Source organism: Sus scrofa, chromosome 12, assembly GCF_054392235.1.
Source record: "Sus scrofa isolate SSC_HxYL_T2T_F1_AM1 chromosome 12, Sscrofa_HxYL_maternal_Yorkshire_Landrace_v2.0, whole genome shotgun sequence".
Taxonomy (NCBI): Eukaryota; Metazoa; Chordata; class Mammalia; order Artiodactyla; family Suidae; genus Sus; species Sus scrofa.
This window is the reverse complement of record NC_139394.1, coordinates 39090768-39108789: the sequence shown is the minus strand read 5'-3', so window position 1 is coordinate 39108789 and position 18022 is coordinate 39090768. Positions and strand designations below refer to the sequence as shown.

The window sequence follows — 18022 nt, the reverse complement described above, 5'->3', positions numbered from 1 at the left end:
ACGGTCCCCGGGGTCCGCGGCTGCCAGGCGCTGGCAGGAGGGGGCAGGGCGAAGCGAAGGCCGGGGGGGATCGAGAACGGGGTGGGAGAGCCAGGCTCGGCGGGGCGAGGCCCAGGGCCCGGGCGGGGCGATGGAGGAGGCGCTGCTCTCCACCCCCATCAACCCCAACAACTTCCCCGCCAAGCTGTGGCGGCTGGTGAACAGCCCCCGGTACCGCTCGATCCGCTGGGACGGCCGCGGCGAGGGGCTGCTCATCGACCAGCCGCTCTTCGAGGCCGAGCTGCTCAGCCCGCCCGGGGCGGGGGCCGGCGGCGCGGGCGGGGGCAGCGGCGTCGGGGGCTCCGGGGCCGAGCCCGAGCTCTTCAAAACCACCAACTTCACCAGCTTCATCCGCCAGCTCAACCTCTACGGCTTCCGCAAGGTGGTGCTGGGCGGGCCGGGCGCGGCGGGGCCCGGGCCGGGGCCGGGGGGCGGCGGGCCGGCGGGCGACGGGCCGCTCCACCACTTCCACAGCCCGCACTTCCGCCGCGACCAGCCGCAGCTGCTCGTGCACCTCAAGAGGCTGACCAGCGCCAACAAGGCCAAGCTGGCGGCTGGCCTGGAGGTGCCCTGCCGCCCGCCCAACCGCTTCCAGAGGCTCCTCATCACGTCGGCCTCCGCCTCGGCCTCGGCCTCCACCTCCCCGCTGCAGCACCAGGAGCCACCGCCGCCGCCCGCGGGGCCCCGGCCCGAGGCGCACGGTGAGTCCCGCCTGGCCTTCTCGACCCCTCGCCCCATGCAGGGCGCACGGCCGTCGTCGGGGGGCAACCGCCACTTCCGAGGGCACTTCCGCACCCTCACTATTTCGCTTCCCAGAAACAGACCATGGCACTGCCTTTATCCGCGCCCGAGCCGGTGCCCCTTCCCGCCAGCACCTCCTCTGGACACAGTCCGCGAGCATGGAGGCCCGTCCCTGTCCACTTGTGGCCAGAGGGACCCCCGGGTTAGGCCTGCTTTCTGTCTTCCTGGACCCCTCGGGGGCCCCAGACTTCCATAGCCATTTACCTTCTTTGTCCCATTCTGTTCACGGTGGACATCTAAGATAAGTAGGCCTTTGTTGATGCGCTGGGTCGGGAAGAAACAGTGGAGGGGCTCCTTTGCTCTGATGAGAAGCAGAACAGTGTTCCTCTGCAGGATGAGAATGCAGGCAAGGTCAAGGTAGGAAGGAACGGAGCCACAGCCAAGAGAACTTAGAACAGTTATACCAACCAAGGGAAAGTGAGCATGGTGCCTTGAGTGGAAGTTTGTCCTTGACACATCTCAGAAATCTTGAAAGAAGTGTTCTGACAATAGTCGTGTTTTCGGTTCCAGAGTAATGTGTGGAACATTAGGCGTTGTGTATATATCTTAAAAGCAAGAATATAATATATTGTTTAGCAGATCTTGTTCCTCTTAGAATGAAGAGGCTAAAGAGGACTTTGATCATAGCTCATTGGAGCCGATGTTTAACTGTTTTTTTCCTTCTCCCGGCAAGCGGACGTGGAAGTACCCAGGCCAGGATACTCAGCCACCGCAGAGACCCAAGCAGGTGCAGTGACAACACAGGATCCTTAATCCTCTGGGCCATGAGAGAATTCTGAGCTGATGCTTATTTAGGGTGTTTGGTTAGACAAACAAAAGGCAGAAATGGTTTTCTTTACAACTGTCGAGTTTTGGTTACAAAGGGTTTTTGAAAGCTGACATTTCCAGCCTTTGAAATTTTCACTATTGGCTTCATTCAGTTTTGAAAAAACTTTGTATGTATAAGTCTGTATTTAATCAAAGTTCGAAAATTCTCTGCAATAGAAAATTATTTTATAAGCTTGATTTCTGATGCTCTTCCCCTCTCCCAGGAAGGTGAAGGTGGCAGTATTCCGTTTCATTGTTTAAAGAATTCATGATATGAACCAGCATACCAAGGGAGCAACAGGATATAATAATAGGAATTCACTCTTTACCTTGACATTTTCATCATGTTAACATGGATTTAACATGAAAGTCGGTTACTTCTCAGTTTTGGACAAATTTTAAATATACAAACTGGCGTTCCCATTGTGGCTCAGGTAATGAACCTGACTAGTATCCATGAGGACGCAGGTTCAGTCCCTGGCCCCACTCAGTGGGTTAAGGCTTGGCATTGCCATGAGCTGTGGTGTAGATCACAGATGTGGCTTGGATCTGGTGTTGCTGTGGCTGTGGCATTAAGCCAGCAACTATAGTGCAGATTCAGCCCCTAGCCTGGCAACTCCATATATTGCAGGTGCGGCCCTAAAAAGCAAAAAACAAAACAAAACAACAAAAAAAAGAACACTGTTCAATTTGACCTAGGCCCAGGGTTATGAATGAAGCAGTGTTCATTTGGAATTTAGAAGGTAAAGAATTAGGTTGTGCGTCTGTGGAGTTTAGAAGATAAGGGATTAGGTTAGAGTTCTAGTAACAGGTTGGAAAAATTGCAGTGGCGTAGGAATGTTCTAAAGGAATTCTAAGGGACTACTGAGCCACTTATTTCTATATGATGGTCATTGATTTTTAGTGGGGAATCAAATGGGGAAAGGCAGTGGAGACAGTACCAGGGCATTCATTTGGCGGGATCTCTGATACGGATAATTGTTTTTCAGATTGTGTATCTGGTGAGCATAAAGAAGCAGACTGGAAAACATGTTCTTGGGAAAAATAGGATAACCACTTCAAAGAAAGACACATGCATACAATCCAACTCTTTTTTTATGATTTTTTGGCAAATTTTTTTATTCAAGTATAGTCAATTTACACTGTTGTGCCAACTTCTGCTGCACAGCAGAGTGACTTGCTTATACGGATCTATCCCAGGAGATTAGCTATGGTTCCCTGTGTTGTACAGTAGGACCTTGTTGAAACCAACTCTTGCTCACTTTTTTTCTCTTCTCTGATTTTCTTTTCCCCCACTTATCTTAAACCTGGCTGTATTCTAAGGATAGAGTCCATTTTCATTGAAGAAATACAGGGCCTATCTAGGATCAGATTTTCTTCACTTATAGTTCATTTGGTCAGCATCTTAAAGATTATTAAAATATATATATAATTCTTACTTAGATAATACATCAGTCCGAATGTTTGTTTTCATGTGCTTCCTGTTTTTTGTTTTTTTTAACCATTCTACCTGTTGGTATATGCAGAAGATATCTCAGGTGTGGATTGTCCACTCCGTAGGTTTGGTTCACTAGGGAATTGGGGGACTGGTTTGGGTGGAATGTAATTTTAAGTTCAAGGATACTGGCCCAATTTTGTTTTGCTTTAATTCCATGTTCTAAGTCCTTGGCACTTCAATTTTTTCCTCACCTAATTTTTACTCTGCTTGATTCTTGTCTTGGTTGTATGCCTGCGTACACTGTTACTTCTTTGATTCCATTTTTTCTGTGTTCTACTGCAGCTTACAGTTTGAAGGCGCTCTCTTTTTATATAGTAGAATCCTCTTTTTTAGGACCTAGTTCTCTTATCTAGATCCATTCTGCCAGCCCAGCCGTCTTGTTTACCTCTTGAAAATGTATGTGGTAAGAAATGTAAGGATAACACAGTTTTCCTTTTTTTTTTTGTTTGCCCACTATTGTTATTTTGTTTTTAATGGGAATTTATTTCACAGTATTTGTTAAAACTTTCTAAACTAAGTAACAAGTCTGGGCAGTAGATGATCTCTTTTTGCCTGGGGATAACAAGCTCTCAAGAAGTGAGTTTTGGGAAAGAGGCAAGTTCTTTCCTGGTGATTGATTAGCTCAGAGTCGCTTTTATAGAAGGAGTAGAATTTTTAAGGGCAGAAATTCAGCCTGTCTTACACTTCCAGGATTCTGGATTTAAACTTTGCCAAATATACCTTAGGTGTTCCAAAGACACGTAGGTGATGTTCTATGAAGCTGGTCGAAATAGAACCCTAGGAAGAATAAATAAGATCTGAACATGTTTTAGAACTTTATTTTTAAAAACAAATTGAAAGGAATGTTCTACTCCTAAGAGTGTCCTTGTGTTAGCAGCATCTAAAATATATATCACTCAGAATTTATCATAATAGAAGTAGAATTTATATTTTAATTCAGATCTAAACCAGAGTTTGAGTAATCAAGGGAGAAGATTCTTTAATTATCTGCTTAAATTATTGACAATCTAAAAATTCATCAAGGAGTTCCCATCGTGGCTCAGTGGTTAACAAATCTGACTAGGAACCATGAGGTTGCAGGTTCAATCCCTGGCCTCACTCAGTGGGTTAAGGATCCGGTGTTGCCGTGAGCTGTGTTGTAGGTTGCAGACCCGGCTCGGATCCCAGCTGCTGTGGCTGTGGTGTAGGCCGGCAGCTACAGCTCCGGTTTGTCCCCTGGCCTGGGAACCTCCATATGCCTTGGCAGTGGCCCAAGAAATGGCAAAAAGACCAAAAAAAAAAAAAAAAAATCAATAGCTTAACTCTAAAGAGGGTAGAAGGTTAGTAAGCTATTGTACACTGTAGTAATATGAAGTTTTAGCATCCCCAGGGAAAATCCCTTTAGATTTAGAACTCTTGATTTCCAGGCTCCAGAATTGTTTATGTATATATATATGTATATATGTTTATTTTTGACATGAATGCTTTATCCTTTTTAAATTTTAAGAGTTTATTTGAGCAAATAGCAACTCGAATCAGGCAACACCAAACCAGAAGTGGTTAAAAGCACTCCCTAGTGCTTTAGTCTTTAGAGGAAATTAAACACTGTAGAAATACTAGAACAGGAGTTCCCGTCATGGCGCAGTGGTGAACGAATCCGACTAGGAACCATGAGGTTGCAGGTTCGGTCCCTGCCTTTGTTCAGTGGGTTAATGATCTGGCGTTGCCGTGAGCTGTGGTGTAGGTTGCAGACGCGGCTCGGATCCCTTGTTGCTGTGGCTCTGGCATAGGCCGGTGGTTACAGCTCTGATTGGACCCCTAGCCTGGGAACCTCCATATGCCGTGGGAACGGCCCAAAGAAATAGCAAAAAGACAAAAAAAAAAAAAAAAAAAAAAAGAAATACTAGAACAAAAGATGTTTAACATGTTCAGTAATTTTACAGTTTAAATAATTGGAAACCTAGGTATTTGAATGCCATTTTTACCAGATGAGTAGCACATAAATTACTTTCCCTCTGTTTTATAAATTAGTTCAATAAAACAAACTGAAAAGACTTTGTGAACCACATAATTGAGTACCTAAAGCCCTCTCTAGGAAATTATGCTAGCTTTATGTTCAAGAACCACAATCTTTAAAATAGTTTAGCTTGCAACATTTGTATTTTCCTTTTCCTCATTACGTAGCATTGCCCTTTCTCTCTCTTACTTCTCTCCATTTTTCCTTTTCACCTTTTTAGATAAGAAAAAGCAAATATAGGAATCTCTTGGCCTGGGTCTGTGAATGTTTAGCAAACTCTACAGGTGATTCAAATGTAAATCAATGTTTGGGAGCCAACAATACATAGGAATGGACATGACTAGAGACCCTCTGAAGAAAAAAAGACTGCAGAAAACTATTGCTTGGGCTAAGGAATGAAGAGTCAGAGTTTTCAAGCCTGGCTTTTCTACAAAGATTATTACTAATTTTTTTTTTAATTGAAAAGGAGCAAAGGTTATTAAATTTATTTTTGGTTTGTATTACAATTTGTATTTCTCCCATACTTACATCTTTTATGTTTGTGGTTGAGTGCTTACTTTCATGCCTGTTGTTAAGGTTCCTAACCAATTCGAAAGACTGAATGGGATTTCTAAAACTTCTAGGAAGTAGTTTAAAGCTTGGAAAAGTCCGAGTCAGTCAATTGAGGTGGAAGGTAAGATGACATTTAACATTTGATTTGATGTTAGAGTTTGGCCACTTTGTCTCTCATGACAGTCGTATTGAGAAACAAAATTTATTTGATTATTCTTTCAGCATTATATGTGTAACCTCATATTCTGGATTCTAAACTTGTTTTTACCAAGAAATTTCTGTTGTGTTAAAAATGCCGAGGAGTTCCCATTGTGGCTCAGCAGGTTACGAACCTAAGTATCCATGAGGACATGGGTTTGATCCCTGGCCTCGCTCAGTGGGTTAAGGATCCAGCGTTGCTGTGAACTGTGGTGTAGGTCACAGATGAGGCTCGGATCTGGCATTGCTGTGGCTGTGGCTGTGGCTTAGGCTGGTAGCTGCAGCTCCAGTTGGACCACCAGCCTGGGAACTTCCATATGCCACAGGTGCAGCCCTAAAAAAGCAAAAACAAAAAACAAAAATGAGAGAGGGAGAAAAGTCCCCTTGTGGGGCAGTAGGGCTAAGGATCCGGTGTTATCACCTCTGTGGCCCAGGTTGCTACTGTGGCCGGGGTTAGATCCCTGGCCCAGGAACTTCCACATGCTTCGGGTGCAGCCAAAAAAAAAAAAAAAAAAAAAAAAAAAGACTGAGAATGCAGCATATTTGCAGGTGAAGAGTAGTGTATATTTTGTGATTTGAGGTTTAATGTCAAATTAGTAAACGTGCTCTTCTTCTTTTATGCAGGACCCGTGGCCGTAGGACAATTCCACCGGTCGTTCCGGCGAGATAGTTTGTCTCCTTACTCCTTCGTATCAACTTCATCCCACAACCACAGTACTTTCCCTCTGAAAGGTTTAGATCGGACCCCGATCCCTCCCAGAACGTGGCAGAACTCTCTTGGAATGCACCCAGGACAAGTGGAAACGTCTCCCACTTTTTCAGATAAAGGGGTTCCATTTCCTGTACTGCAGAGGTTTCCAACTGAGGTGACCTATACCCTGCAGCCCAGTGCCACATCCGTACACGTTCAGCAAGGTCCTCAAACTATGGTCAGCTCCTCCCAAAAATATAGTAACTACACACCCACAGCGCAGTACTCCCAAGCCTACTATCCAACAGGTATGAGAAATTCAAGTTCAGTGGCTTCTCTTAAGGTACTTTATAATGAGAATATATTTTTTATGCATTTTCTGTATGCCTAAACAAAAATAGGAATATGCACCTAAGAAGTGTCAAAGATTTCTCATTAGTACGTATTTTTTTCAGCAAAAACTTCATTGTGTTCTTAAAGGTTGTGAAAATTCTGTTGGTGCCTAAAGGTGTATGTTTTTAGTGAAACTTGTGTCTTCAGAATATTTCTAGCAATAAAATTAAGGCTTCGTACACTAGACCTTGGTATAACTCTGCTCTCAGTGCAGTAATTTTTGGGTTTTGTTGATGGCTTTTTAAAAAAATGCTTATGGACATATTGTGTATTTTATATTATTTAATTTTATAGGCGAGATTACCTCATAATGAAATCATTTTAGTATTTCAGTGATGATGTTTAATAAAAGTATACTCTCCATCTCTAAAAACGAAATCCTATTCTTTGAGTAAAATGGGATGGTGTGGTTTGGCAGCACCATTTCTGCAGTGTTAATTCCAGCCAGCAGGAAACTAGGAGTAGCAAAGAGCCTGACAATGACAGCTGACCTAGAGCTCAGCCAAGGGCATGGAAGACCTGCTAGTAGATCTCAAGTCACTAATTGGGAATCCTTATGATAGTGACCACAAATTTAGCTACTTGGGATGCGGGGCACCTTTTTTTGGGTGTGTGGGTGTGTGTGTGTACATTTTTGCAAAGTAATAGAATCACCATTTAATTCAAAACAATTTCATTGTTTTGCACAAGCACCATAGAAGTGGTGTGTGTTTTCATGTGGTGTGCTTTACACACAGTGATAAAGTGCGGCCATAGAAACAAGTCAAAGGTCAAGGCTTTTACAAAGGACCACAAAGAGAAGAAAGTGGGCATTCCTTTGCCCTACAAATTAAGACTCTAGGCATATTAATTTTCTCAGATAAGTGGATCAGGAAGGAATCTCTAGAAGTGTTTTGTTAGGCCAATTTTCCCAGGCAGGACAAAAACCAAAGGCTGAAATAAGTGGAAGGCATGCAAATTTGATAAAGGGGTTAAATACTTTGTTGCATTTTAAAAGTTGTACATTTGGGAACTGTTCATTTGTAACAGTACTCACTCTTTCCTAGCTGGTAACATCCAACCATCTTCTTCAGCTCTTTGTGTTCTATCTAAATATAGCCAATAAAACATATTTCTTTCTCAAAGCCCTTAAGTTTAATAATATTAAAATAATAAAACCAGAATTTAAATTAGATTAGGCTTTATAGATTTTTGGAGTTGCTACTGTTTTCGTGGATGGAGTTGAGAGCAAAAAGGGGAAGGAATTATGTGGAATAAGAAAGATGCAGCAGGAGTTCCCGTCGGGGCACAGTGGTGAATGAATCCGACTAGGAACCATGAGGTTGCGGGTTCGGTCCCTGCCCTTGCTCAATGGGTTAAGGGTCTGGCGTTGCCGTGAGCTGTGGTGTAGGTTGCAGACGCGGCTCGGATCCCGCGTTGCTGTGGCTCTGGCGTAGGCCGGTGGCTACAGCTCCGATTGGACCCCTAGCCTGGGAACCTCCATATGCCGCGGGAGCGGCCCAAAGAAATAGCAAAAAGACAAAAAAAAAAAAAAAAAAAAAAAAAAGAAAGAAAGATGCAGCACTTCTGGAATTCCCATCGTGGCACAGCGGAAATGAATCCAACTTGGTACCATAAGGTTTTGGGTTCAATCCCTGGCCTCGCTCAGTGGGTTAAGGATCTGGCGTTGCCATGAGCTGTGGTGTAGGTCACAGACACAGCTCAGATCCTGCTTTCCTGTGGCTGTGGCATAGGCTGGCAGCTGTAGCTCTGATTTGACCCTGAGCCTGGGAACCTCCATATGCCTCGGGTGCAAACCTAAAAAAAAAAAAAAGAAAAAAAAGAATGATACAGCAGTTCTAATCATTTGCCTATTAGAGATTAAAAAAATTTTTTTTTACCTTATTATGTAGAAAAAGCTTGAGGCCTCATTCTTTTTCCCAGATTTTTAGCTGCTGCTTTGAAGAACGAAAGTATCTGGGTGATCTTTAAAAATAGAAGGTGACTAATTTTGTGTTATAAGTTATATATCTTATATTTAGCAACAAGGAGTGTCAGATTTTTATTGAGGAGCTAAACCCAGTATTTTAATAAACAAAAAAGGCATTTCTATCTAAACTGTAATTTTGACTGCATTCCAGATATGCATTTTATACACACACACACACACACACACACACACACACACACACACAGAATCTGTGCCTTCTTACACCTGCTTTACATTTGATAGCCTATCAACTGGACAACACCCCTATCTTCCCTCCTTTTGCCAATCAGCATTTCTCTTTCTTTTCCTAACCTCCCTCCAAACCCCGGTCCTCAACTGAAGACAAGGCTCCTGGGGAGCTGAAATTTCGAAGGACTGCAACAGAGATATAGAAATGTGCCTGGGCTTCTAATTTGGAATTTTGTGGAAATTTTCCCATGGACATATTAGGTATAGTGGTTAGGTTCTCCGTTACTATTAGTCCTACAGTTAAGGTACAGGCAGTTATAGTCTGGCCTAGAAGCCGCACGAGCCTGTGTGATGATATTTCGATGGGAAAATATATTCCATGTTCCAAACAATCCTCTTGGAAACTCCTACTGCTAAATTTCATGAGACCCACTTATATATTATTTACTAGGAAGTATTACAAATAGTTAATATTATTCATTCATTGTAGAAATACTATTTGTTAAATTATTATGATTTAGGATATGTTATTTTGAAATATTTTGTTAGCTTAGATTTAAATTCATAAATTTATTAATTTAATCGTTAAATTGAAAATTGTCTCTTAAGAATTCAAGGTAAGGACTAGGAAAGGGACACATTAAAAGAACAAGTAAGTGCTGCTAATGCTTTGATAATGTACAGTGCATATGAACAACTAGACTCTCTTGTTATCTGAATTTTTGTTTTGTCCTTGTATTTATTTATTTATTTTTGCTTTTTGCATGTGAAGGTTCCCAGGCTAGGGGTCAAATCAGAGCTTTAGCTGCTGGCCTATACCACAGCCACAGCACCTCCAGATCCTTAACCCACTGAGCAAGGCCAGGGATCAAACGTGCATCCTCATAGTTGCTAGCCAGATTTGTTAACCGCTGAACCACGACGAGAACTCCTGTTTTGTCCTTTTAAATAGGGAAAATTTAAATAACTGAAGGTTCTGAGTTATGAGAAAAGGAAATCTCATGATTTCATGATGACTTTTAATATGTAGAGCAGCTCTGTGATATAATTTAGGCAAAACATTCTGAAGGACTATATACATAAAAGTGTTTGTTTGTTTGCTTGTTTTTGTTTTTTAGGGCTGCACTCACGGCACATGGAGGTTCCCAGGCTAGGAGTCCAGTTGAAACTTTAGCTGCTGGCCTACACCACAGCCACAGCAACACAGGATCTGAGCCACGTCTGCAACCTACAGCACAGCTCACAGCAATGCCGGATCCTACACCCACTGACCAAGGCCAGGAATTGAACTTGCGTTCTCATAAATGCTAGTCAGATTCATTAATAACCACTGAATTCATTAACCAAAAAGTTGTAGTGTTAAATACAAAGACCTGCTATGGAAAAGAAAGTGCCAGAGTTCCTGCTGCGGTACACCAGGATCGGCTGCTGTCTCTGCAGCCCCAGGATGCAGGTTCGATCCCTGGCCTGGCACAGTGGGTTAAAGGATCCGGCATTGCCACAGCTGCATCGTAGGTTGCAACTGCAGCTCACATCTGATCCCTGGCCAGGGAACTCCGTATGCCATGGGGTGGCAAAAAAAGGAAGAAAAAAAGTGCCCCAAATTACTGTACAGATAACTTAATTCCTCCAAATTTTAGACGAAGGAAGCAAAAAGTAGTGAGCATTTTAACCAGTACTTACTGAGTACCTGTTTATGAAGCGCTTTACAAATGACCTTCCCAAAGTAGAATGTTTTTCTCAGAGGCAGAATAATAATCACACTTAAATCTAGCTCTCTAAATCCTAATTAAGTAACTAATTTTGGAATAATGGTCATCCTTTCCAAGTAAACTATATGACTTGAGATTTGGTTCAACTTTTAGTAAAAAACAATACTCAACTTCATTTAAAAATTAGTTATATTGAAAATAAACTTGGATCAGGTCTTTAAATAGTATAAGCAGTATATTTTGAGTTTTGTAGTATTTCATAAATTGTTAATTTCTCTAGTAAAGTCAGATATTAAAACGAAAAAGCTGCTATCAGACAGACTCATAGACTCACCTGACTTATTTCTTATATTCCTCTCTTGAAGCTTCTGTTTTCTTTGCTCAGCTCATGTATATATTTTCATTCTAATCACTTTTTCAAAGACAAAATGTTGTAGATCCAGTATTAGTTGACTTTTTTTTAGTCTTGCCCTGTCTTGAATTCAGTTTTTTTCTTCTAGTGCTATTTTGTGTGCTCCTATAATTTAGTTTTCCTTTTTGATAAAAATCTTTATTTTAGACCTTTTAATTTTACTCATTCTCTACATATCTGTATATAACATAAGAATATATTTGTATTTATATAGAGAGTCCTGCATTCAGGAGCTGTTTTCCTTTGACTCATGTCATAATGGTGAATTGAATCAAAATCAACCTGCCTTCTTTTCCAAGTTAAATTTTAAGCTCAAAACAGTGATTTGCAATTTGTGGCTGCCCCTTGTCTCATATTTTAATTGACAGATCTTTTTATAGCAATCACTGTGACCAGGTACTCTTCTGAGTGCTTTCCAAATATTAATTCATTTAATCCTCACAACAACCTTATAAGATAGGGAATATAGTTATCCTCATTTTATAGATTAGAAACTGAAGCACAACTAGGCAGAGGCAAGGCTGAGGAACAAATCCAGGGAAACCGACTCAAGAGTTCATTCTTTTGGCCCCTGTGCTCTGCTGACTGCCTGCCTGTCATACAAAGAAGGACTTTTTGTTTTGTTTTGTCTTGTCTTTTTAGACAGACTTTGCTGGTATATCTCTTCCCCAAAGTTAGTTCCTTCCAGATAGGGTAGATGACAGAGACTGGTGGAGGGAATGACACTTCTGTGCTGCTGGTGGCAGTGGGACTGGCCCTGGGCTATTGACTCACCCTGCTCAAGCTGCTAGTGTGGGCCTAGCAGTTTGGGGCCTCTGAAGAGTGGGGCAGCTTCCAGTTCATTTCTTTTTTTTTTTTTTTTTTTTTTTTTTTTTTTTTATTTTTTTTATTTTTTTTGTCTTTTTGTCTTTTTTGTTGTTGTTGTTGCTATATCTTGGGCCGCTCCCGCGGCATATGGAGGTTCCCAGGCTAGGGGTTGAATCGGAGCTGTAGCCGCCGGCCTACGCCAGAGCCACAGCAACGCGGGATCCGAGCCGCGTCTGCAACCTACACCACAGCTCACGGCAACGCCGGATCGTTAACCCACTGAGCAAGGGCAGGGACCGAACCCGCAACCTCAGGGTTCCTAGTCGGATTCGTTAACCACTGCGCCACGACGGGAACTCCCAGTTCATTTCTGTATCCCTCTTCCCCTAGCATAGTGCTTGGCTATAATGGACCCTTGGTAAATAATTTAGTGAATGAATGAAATAATTCTAGTCTTAGCTTTGCAGTTAATTATCCGACGGACATTGTGACTTTCTTTGGATTGTTTCATGTCACTCAGCCTGAATTTCCCTTTCTGTAAAGTGGCAGTAATAGTTTGGATCAGGGATTGATTGAATTAATGTATATGAATAGACTATAAAACTTAAAATACTATTTATGTATAAAGGATAACATTTTAAAACCTATCTTTCAAATGAGCCTAGATATTAATAATTTAAAGGCTAAATAAAGAGATTTGTAAAAATATTTCCTTCCCCTGAAGGTACCTATGATATGTTTTTTGAAAAATATACTTGTATCATTATTTAAATTTTTTTCTGAACTGACTCTTGATCTCTGGCCTCACTCAGTGGGTTAAGGATCTGGTGTTGCCAGCATTACAGTGTAGGTTGCAGATGTGGCTCAGATCTGGGGTTGCTGTGACTGTGGCATAGGCCTGCAGCTGCAGCTCTGATTTGATTCCTAGCTTGGAAACTTCTCTATGCTACGTGTGGCCATAAAAAAAATTTTTTAAAGTGCATTTAAATTTTGTGGACTTTAGACTTTTTTTTTTTTTTTGTCTTTTTGCCTTTAGACTTTAGACTTCTGGATTCTATATGATGTACATAAACAAATATAGAATCTAGAGTTACAAGAGCTTTCTGATGCTAGGTAATCTGTATTGTTAGTTTCTCCAAAAAGACCTGATTTTGTTTTTATGGAAAGAGGGACTTGGCATTGATATACCAGGAAGTTTTGCCAGAAGAAACTAAGCAAAAACATAATTATATTTTCCTTTCTTTTTAATGAGGTGAAATATACATCACATAGAACTTATCATTTTAACCACTGTAAGTGTACAGTTCTGTGGCATTCAGTACACTCCCATTGTGGTATTAGCATCACCACCATCCATTTCCACAACTTTTTAATCTTCCCTTAGCTGAAACTCTGTGCCCATTAAACACTGACTTCACATTCTCCTCGCCCATCTTCTAGCAACCACCATTTGACTTTCTGTCTTGAAGACTTTGATAAATCTAGGAACCTCATATCAGAGCAATCATATTTTGTCCTTTAGTGATTGGCTTATTGCACTTATTTCAAGAGTCGCTGGTATCATGGCATGCATCAAAACTTCCTCACTTTTTAATGCTGAAGACTTCTCGTTAATTTTCACTCTGCAGGGACCGCATTTTGTTTACCCATGTATCTGTTGATAGATACTCGGTTGCTTCCACCTTTTGGCTGTTGTGGATAATGCTGCTGTGAACATGGTTGCACGCTAATCGGCTTTCACGTCTTTTGCGTATATGCCTAGAATACCATGTCTTTACCTCACCATAAGTGAGGAGATGTTGGGGTTCTAGTTGCTATAATACCATCTGGAAATGAAATTTACTATTAAGTTGTTTTTCATTTTGAGGATTTATATTGGGTATTTTCTCACTGTTGACACTGTACTATTCTGGAGTAGATTCAGATCCAAAACATTTTAATTGGAGATTTGAATTACCTCCATAGGATAAAGTATATGAACTTGTTTTCCTAACCTATTCAGTGGACATGAAAATTTTTGCCTTCAGATAAATATTTAGTAATCCTGGCTTGATTTTATTACTAGAATTATTTTTTAAAATGTCATCAACTCATATTTATCTGTATAGAATTCTGTTCATTATTTCCAGTTTTTTATTCTGTGTGCAGTTTAATGCCTTACGTGAATGCTGCCTTCAGGAAGATACTGGAAGATCTTTATGCAGATGAATGTGTCTTAGAACATAGCAATAAATTCAGTTTTATAAATGTTAGTACTTTCAAAAAGCTTTCATATGCACACTAGAATAATTTGTCATGTATTAAGCACACAGTTGCATTTTTATAGCTAGTTTTTCATATGTAGTAAACGTACTAACACCTTGCTTTGTTCTATTTTGTTGACTGTACAAAGTAGGACCGCACTGGTAAGGAAATAGCCATTGAGCAATATTTTTGGATTCTCTCTTCAAGTCCTTCCTTTCTTCATGCAGGTACCTTTCTACTTTCCATTTGTAACTGGACACTTTAAAGGACATTGGCTATTTTGCTGTTTTCTTAGAAACAAACCAGCTATTAACTATATATTAATACATTCTCAGTTGTATATTCTGTTGATCCAAGAAGTTTATTTAAAGCTCAGTTTAACAACTATTCAAAAGTGTAACCAGGAGTTCCCGTCGTGGCGCAGTGGTTAATGAATCTGACTGAGAACCACGAGGTTGAGGGTTTGGTCCCTGGCCTTGCTCAGTGGGTTAAGGATCCGGCATTGCCGTGAGCTGTGGTATAGGTTGCAGACGTGGCTCTGATCCCACGTTGCTATAGCTCTGGTGTAGGCCGGCGGCTACAGCTCAGGTTTAACCCCTAGCCTGGGAACCTCCATATGCCGCTGGAGCAGCCCAAGAAAAGGCAAAAAGATAAATAAATAAATAAATAAATAAATAAATAAATAAAGTGTAACCAGTGGAGTCCGATCACAGTAATATCAGAAAAATAAAACCAATACCTTTCCTTGGTTTATTTGTGACGAAACGCGTTTACAGTGCCCGGATGGGAGAAAGCCTGCAGCTCCTGACTGAGTCCTTTCCTGCCACTAGGGGGCTAAGTTTTCCTGCACTGTTAAAACTCTGGAAAAAGATCCCAATTTTTTTCACTTTCAGCAAACCCTGCAGGCTCTGCCTCAGTGTTTTGCTTTCTGGATTTAACTTATTTTCTGGGATATTTGTGTCTTCAGATATTCCGGGAAATTGTTAAAATTGTGTGATTCAGAAAACATCAACCCCTATATTTGTATTTGAACTAGAATTCTATCCATTATTTTAATTTTTTCCTTCCGTGTGCAAAATTTAATGCCTTAAAATGTGTGATGTAATAAGAAAATATTTATTTCTAGTATACCTTTATGAACTTATATGACATTTTAAAAATCAGTAGTTAATAATGGAGAAATACGGAAGCATTTCAATGAATTTTTACAATCTTTAGGCTAATTTACTTTCAAAGATTACAGAATGAGATTATTTAGTAATTGTATTAGCACAAAATATGAACAATATGGACCAAAAAAGAGACAGTTGCCACCTTATAATAAAGTCACCCTAAAAAATCTTCGGCAAGTGCAGTTATGGTAAAATTAAAATGTTACGTCTTAGGAAGAAAGAAAGATTAGGGAATAATGTAATACATTAAAGAGCACGTTACCTTGGTGTTTGTCTTTTTAGGGCTGCACCTGCAGTGTATGGAAGTTCCCAGGCTAGGGGTTGAATTGCAGCTGCAGCTGCCAGCCTACACCACAGCCACAGCAACGCTGGATCCTTAACCCACTAAGGGATCAAACCAGGATCAAACCCGTGTCTTCATGGATACTAGTTGGGTTCGTTACTGCTGAGCCGCAGTGGGAACCCCTACTTTGGTGTTTAAATGGTGCCTCTGTCACTACCAGCTTTGTGACTTTTGGTAAGTTGTTTGTTTGTTTTTTTAAACTTCTCTGAGCCTTTGTTTCCTTGTTTTGTAAAGTAATATTAATACCTCATTTAAGTGTTGTTTGGATTAAATGAGGCAATATATGTTAAAGGACTTAGGACTGTGCCTGGAACATGGTTGGTGCTTAATTAAATGTCATCATCCTCTGTTTAATTCCAAAGCGTGATGTTACAACCGATTCTCATTCATTTTGGAGAGTCTCTCTTTCTTTCTCTCTCTCTGTCTCTGGAAAAGAGGAGATTCAGACCTATTATTATGGCTGCATCTGTAAGTATAACTATAGCAGTACAAAGAGTTCAATCTTTTCATGGTATCCTAACCTTCAAGAGAAAGTTAGGAAAATGTATTTCCTTAGGTAAAATAATAGCATTGTTAGCTATCTGTTGATTGATTGCTTACTGTATCTCAGTACTATTCTTAGTGCTTCAGACATATTAACTATTCACTTCCACAGCAATATGTTAGGTAGGTACTATTGTCCCCATTCTAATAGGATGTAGAAACCGAGGCCCAAAGAAATTAACCCTGCTCAGGTTCATCCAGCTATTAAAATTTTGGAGCTGGGCTCCGAAGCAAGGCAGTCTAGCTTTAGGATCTGAATTCCTAATCGATGATTAAAACATTTTTTTCGTGAACTTCAGGGGATGTGTTGTATAATTAGTAGGAGTGTTTGGAGAGTATTTTATACTTATTTTATCCTTAAAAACACACTTTCCTCCAAATGTTTGTTAAAATGATTGAAATAATTATTTTAGAATTCCAAATATGTTCTGACATTTTCAATAAAAGGATATTGGTTCTTTCAGGAAGAATAAATGTTTGGTTAGAAAGACAACAAAATGTTTAGGTACTAAAGAAATTATAAAAGTAGACCTTTTTAAATGACTTTTAAAATGAGTTCATTGCCATTTGTTTTCAATGGCAGTGAACTCTAGTTGGACTAAATATGTTTTATTGCATCCGCAAAGGAAAGCTTTTGGAATTTTCTTTCCCAGTTGAAAGAGAGGAGTGCCTTGAATGCTGTAGAGGTTTATTTGGGTTGACGGCGTTTCTGTGTTTGAATTCGTTCCAGCTGTGCTGCAGTGCTGCTCTCCTTCTACCCACATGGACGCGCTCAGTAGCTGTGTCACTCCCACTGCCTCCTCCTATGCACACTGCAACTACTTCCAGGTGAGATTCTGGGAACGGTGGGCAAGGTCTGTGCATCAGGTCCAACTCCATACTATCAACCTGCAGAATTCCAAAGTGTCAGTTTTATCTTAATGATTAGCCAGAGGTAAGCTGTGGATTATGGCCTCAGTTTTTCTCAATTCTAAAACAAAAGGATTGATATAAATGATGTCTGAGGATTCTTCTAGGCCTGTTGTTAGGCACTAGCCACGTAGCTATTTAAATGTAAAAGAATTAAAATTAAATAAAATTGAAAATTCATTCCTCAGGCACACTAGCCACATTTTAAGTACTCAGTAGTTTTGTATGGCTAGTGGCTACCAAATTTTATAGCACAGATAGAGAACATTTCCATCATTGCTGAAAGTTAGTTGGGGGGAGTTTCCGTCGTGGCACAGTGGAAGTGAATTCCATTAGTATCCATGAGGATGTGGGTTTGATCCCTGCCCTCGCTCAGTGGGCCAGGGATCCCACGTTGTCATGAGCTATGGTATAGGTCATAGACGTGACTTGGATCCTGTGTTGCTGTGGCTGTGGTGTAGGCCAGAAGCTGTAGCTCTGATTTGACCCCTAGCCATATGCCACGGGTATGACCCTAAAAAGCAAAAAAAAAAGTTAGTTGGAACAGTGTTGTTCAATTAACTTTTAGTATGGGTAAAATTGAATACCAAGGCAAAATTAATACTGGATAAACTATAAAAGTATATAAATCACCAAATGACAGATCCTTCTAAGATGGTACAGATAATTATTTTTTGAAGGAGAAAGGAAAAATGATGTCAAAAATGAGAAATTTAAGTGGTGGTTTTTTCCAACACTTATGTTCTA

At 40.7% G+C, this 18022-nt stretch overlaps 1 protein-coding gene across 1 annotated transcript in view; it reads left to right on the top strand.

The window, feature by feature from the left end:
* The first annotated feature begins 97 nt into the window (after positions 1-97).
* The window catches only part of HSF5 (heat shock transcription factor 5), a 45846-nt gene continuing 27921 nt past the window's right edge, over positions 98-18022 (top strand). Inside the window, exons 1-3 of the mRNA XM_003131648.4 lie at positions 98-740; positions 6516-6890; positions 17097-17194. Coding sequence (XP_003131696.1) covers positions 131-740; positions 6516-6890; positions 17097-17194 — 1083 coding nt within the window. The 5' untranslated portion in view covers positions 98-130. The remainder of the gene's footprint in view (positions 741-6515; positions 6891-17096; positions 17195-18022) is intronic.